Genomic DNA, 3,946 nt, shown 5'->3' with positions numbered 1-3,946 from the left:
TTTCAGTCAAAGTAAATACATTGGTCAGATTCAATTATGATTTTCTATGATAATTAATTATTATTAATAACCACGAGTAATGAGCATAGTCACACTCAACCAATATGTCTCTTTCTTTATTTAATTTGTGGCTAGAAAATCAATGAAAGGATAAACTAATTACTGTTAGATATTTATATATGGTACTTAGACATAATGAATATGACTCGTTCAATTCATACAAGAAAAGGTCTAATTCTGACTCTAGCTAGTTTGAAATTAAAATTGAAATTCAAGTCTTTTAATATGAAGATTTGTTGTGTTAAGGAATTTGGCAAATGTAGAGAGAAAGTGTATACATGTTTTTTCTAGTATCCACCAACATCATTCTTCTCTTTCTACAGTAACTGATGATCCTTTTTACATACATGTTCCCACCAAGTTTCCTTTCTGATTATATTATATTATATTATAGCCTTTCAAGCCCCCACAAATTTATTTCAATTCTCATCACCACTTGCATGCTTAGCTTCTTTGAAATTACTAATCACTTTAGCCTGTGGAACAAACATGGAGTTGGAAGCTTGCTGTGATGTTGAAGTTGATATCAATGGAGAGGAAACTTTCATGATAAACAAGGTGATTTGAAGCTCTTCTTTTTCTCTCTATTATTACTACTATTTTAGTATTTTTGCATGCCTAGTAGACACTCTTATAGCATTACATTGCATCATGTCATCTAATTATGGATTCCACAAAGTGCAGAATACCAATAATTTCCCTTTTATCAAGCATGAAACTCCATGATCATCAGCACACTCATTCACTTGTACCATTTCTTCTAGTGAACTATTTAACTAATTAATTCCATGATGGGTTAGTTAGAAGATAGTGTCCTCTAATCATGTTGATGTATGTAAGAAGTATCTTATTCTCTTCTTTAATGTAATGTGTTACTTTAATTAATAGTTATTTGCTGCTTTCACACTCAGGATATCTTTACTTTCTTCATAAATTACTGCAGAATATTCTTACAACTTTTTGCCGTAAATTTAGCAACTTATTTGGCAATCTGGTGGGAGAAAAAGTGAGACTCAAACTTATATTCAATGACTTCCCGGGAGGTTCACATGGTTTTGAGCTCGTGGCGCGGCTCTGCTATTGTTATAGCACTAGCAGTAGCATGAGCATGGAGCTATTATCTCCAACAAATGTAGCACTTCTATGTTCTGCTGCTGATTTCTTGGAGATTGAATCTATGGAAGCACCAAGCTTGAAGCCTCATGTTGAGAAATTTCTTCAAGGGATTCGGTTCTGGACTTGGTGTGAGCTTCTTGAAGCATTGAAACAATGCCAAGGCCTATTCTGTTCCAAGAGTTATTCATATTCAGCAATTGTTGAAAGGATGATTGTGGATCAATTGATAGAGAGGGTTGCTTTTCCAAGAATTATTGCAAGTCCATTTGCATGTTCTTCTGATAGATCCAGCTTCCAATTTTCCTGTGATAGTAGCAGCATCAATAATAGTAACTGCTCTTCTGTTGATTCATCATCATGGTGGTTTGAAGATCTTGTGTTCTTGAAGATTGGTTTGGTGGACAAGGTCATAAGGGCAATGATATCTCATGATTTTGATCATGCCATTGTTTCAAAGTTTCTATTCTACTATCACAAATCAAATTCTCTTGGTGATGCTGCAGAAGCAGAGAAGATTGAGACAACAAAGGTTGTGATCAATCTTCTTTCCATGCTCCAAGTTCGGTCGATTCCATGCAAGGATTTATTCGATCTTAATCGAATTGCAACTAGCTTGAAGATAAGCAGATGCTGCAGAAATGAGATAGAAAAACTCATAGGTGCTCTGCTGGATCAAGCAACAATTGATTATCTGATTCTTCCATCTCCAAATGGAATGAATCATGCATATGATGTTGATTTTGTCCTAAGGGTGATGCATACATTCTTCTTTGGAGGTAGTGCCGAGTTAACTTCCAATAATCGGCTTAAGAGAGTTGTGAAAATGTTGCATTTGTTCCTACTAGAAGTTGCTCCTGATCTCCATCTCAAACCTTGTGAATTTGAAGCATTGATTAGAGTGGTTCCAGATGCTGCAAGGGAATCTCATGATCAATTATACATTGCCATGGATATTTATCTAAAGGTACTTTAGTTTTTGCTTGAATTGTGTTCATTAAGATGTTGTTCCTGGTTGAATTCACTTTGATGATTAATTAAAGGCTTTTGCTGATACAATCCATAGGTTCATGCAGGAATAAGTGATCATGAAAAGATGAGAATATGTTCCACATTGAAGCATGAAAAGTTGTCAGCTGAAGCTGTGAGACATCTTAGTAGAAATCTGGCATTTCCTTTAGAAACAAAACCAAGATTAAATGTAAATAGACAAAGCCGAATGAAAAGCCTGCTGCAGGAAAATGATCACTTGAAAAGCTTCTTTGACTCCATGTTTCTCAAAAGCTTCAAGAACATTATCATTGATGTGAAAGAGGATGCTGAAAAGAGAACAATATTGTATGATGGTGATGAAGGAATACATAATAGTGGGACCCAATTGGCAAGTCTAAAGAAGACAGAAAATCATACTTTGAGTTTGAGCAATGCTGCTGTTTATTACTTGCCAAAATTCTGTTCATAAGATTAGCTTAATTTCTTATATGACACTCAAGTATATATTTTCAATTCATTATTCATGTATAATAGATTTGATATACGATATTATTTATTAAGAGTTGTTAGCTTGCTTGTTGTGTTTAAATGAGTATGCATAGTTCCAAATTAAAGGTGACAGCATCAAGTGATTGTTTGCTACTTTTTCTTCTTGTATACAATAAATGACACAAAGGCAAAGAAGCTTTTTACTTGGATGCAAAGCAATGCATTCATCATAAGTCTTGTGAAGTAGCCTTAGCTTGTTATGACTTATGCACAATGCATGCAGCGTGGAGTAATGAAATAATGAAGGATTAAAAAGAAATGTTGATGGACATTTTGTAAAAAAATATTCACATGATGGGCTATTTTTTTTATTGAAACGGGGTAAAGCCCATGGACATTTGTTCATTTCATAGGACTAACCTTACAATTGGGTGGGCCGCCAAACTTTTGGGCAGCTTGTTGTTTTTCATGTTACTTGAAGGATAATATCATTTGTGACACGAAATAGAAACAAAAACATCGAGACAAGAAATAGAAGAATCCAGAACTGCGCCAATCAGCCATAACTCACACGGCATTTCGCTTCCTCCCCATCTCAAAGGTCTCGAGTTCGAGTCCTATCAACTGCAACTGAGGAGAAAAAATTAGTAAATATGTGAGAAATGTGTGGGTGTGTATTGTGTACTTAGGATTAGGAGTTGTTCAATTCATTAGGGTACCTAGGATTGGGGTTATCCAATCCACCAACCAAAAAAAAATCCAGACCCCCAAAAAAAAATTAGAAGAATCGGTGATGTTAGCTGTAAGTCAGTTGTTGAATTTGTTCATGAAATACGACCTTGAATGGATTTGGCAGGCAGCGATGGTAGTTGATGATGATGAAGATTGCAAACGCTCAAGAGGAGTTATTGTGATTAGCTGGATGAATTGAATTTGTATCTAACTCTTCTTTCTTTCTTTCTGCTTATCTCTAAAAGATGCCAATGAAGAAAATGAATATCCGATGGTTGCTATAGTTCAAAATATTGGCTGCCATTGTTGAAACAACATGTTTCTCAACAATTATCATTAGAATTATGGTATCGTGAAGAGTGTTACATTTTTTAATATAGAGCGAAGATTTTTTTTTAACAATAAAATAATTAAAGATATCATATATAATGTGCATTCTTTTTAAAAGTTTACTTTTATTTTTCATTTAATTTTATTTTTACTAAATAAATTTCATCATTATTATTATTATTATTATTATTATTATTATTATTATTATTATTATTATTACCAATAAAAA

The 3,946-nt window shown here is 33.8% G+C and overlaps 1 protein-coding gene across 2 annotated transcripts; it reads left to right on the top strand.

Annotated features, from left to right (window-relative positions):
* On the top strand, nucleotides 7-2,755 carry LOC107623234 (BTB/POZ domain-containing protein At3g22104-like). Of its 2 annotated transcripts, none has more exons than XM_016325420.2 (3): nucleotides 7-618; nucleotides 1,004-2,140; nucleotides 2,250-2,387. In XM_016325420.2, exons 1-3 carry the CDS (start codon nucleotides 550-552, stop codon nucleotides 2,253-2,255), a joined length of 1,212 nt encoding a protein of 403 aa, XP_016180906.1. In that variant the 5' UTR covers nucleotides 7-549; the 3' UTR covers nucleotides 2,256-2,387. The 2 variants fall into 2 exon arrangements, with proteins under 2 accessions (XP_016180906.1, XP_016180905.1); XM_016325419.2 differs by having other exon boundaries at nucleotides 11-618; nucleotides 2,240-2,755.

Source organism: Arachis ipaensis, chromosome B10, assembly GCF_000816755.2.
Source record: "Arachis ipaensis cultivar K30076 chromosome B10, Araip1.1, whole genome shotgun sequence".
NCBI classification, from domain to species: domain Eukaryota; kingdom Viridiplantae; phylum Streptophyta; class Magnoliopsida; order Fabales; family Fabaceae; genus Arachis; species Arachis ipaensis.
The sequence above is the reverse complement of the archived record's forward strand: the minus strand, read 5'-3'. Positions and strand labels throughout refer to the sequence as shown.

What these genes read in the sequence shown, in the direction of transcription:
- LOC107623234 (XM_016325419.2), top strand. Translation starts at nt 550, where the DNA reads ATGGAGTTGGAAGCTTGCTGTGATGTTGAAGTTGATATCAATGGAGAG. An exon ending in AAACTTTCATGATAAACAAG is followed by an intron (nt 619 to 1,003) that starts GTGATTTGAAGC and finishes AAATTACTGCAG; the next exon opens with AATATTCTTACAACTTTTTG. An exon ending in CCATGGATATTTATCTAAAG is followed by an intron (nt 2,141 to 2,239) that starts GTACTTTAGTTT and finishes TACAATCCATAG; the next exon opens with GTTCATGCAGGAATAAGTGA.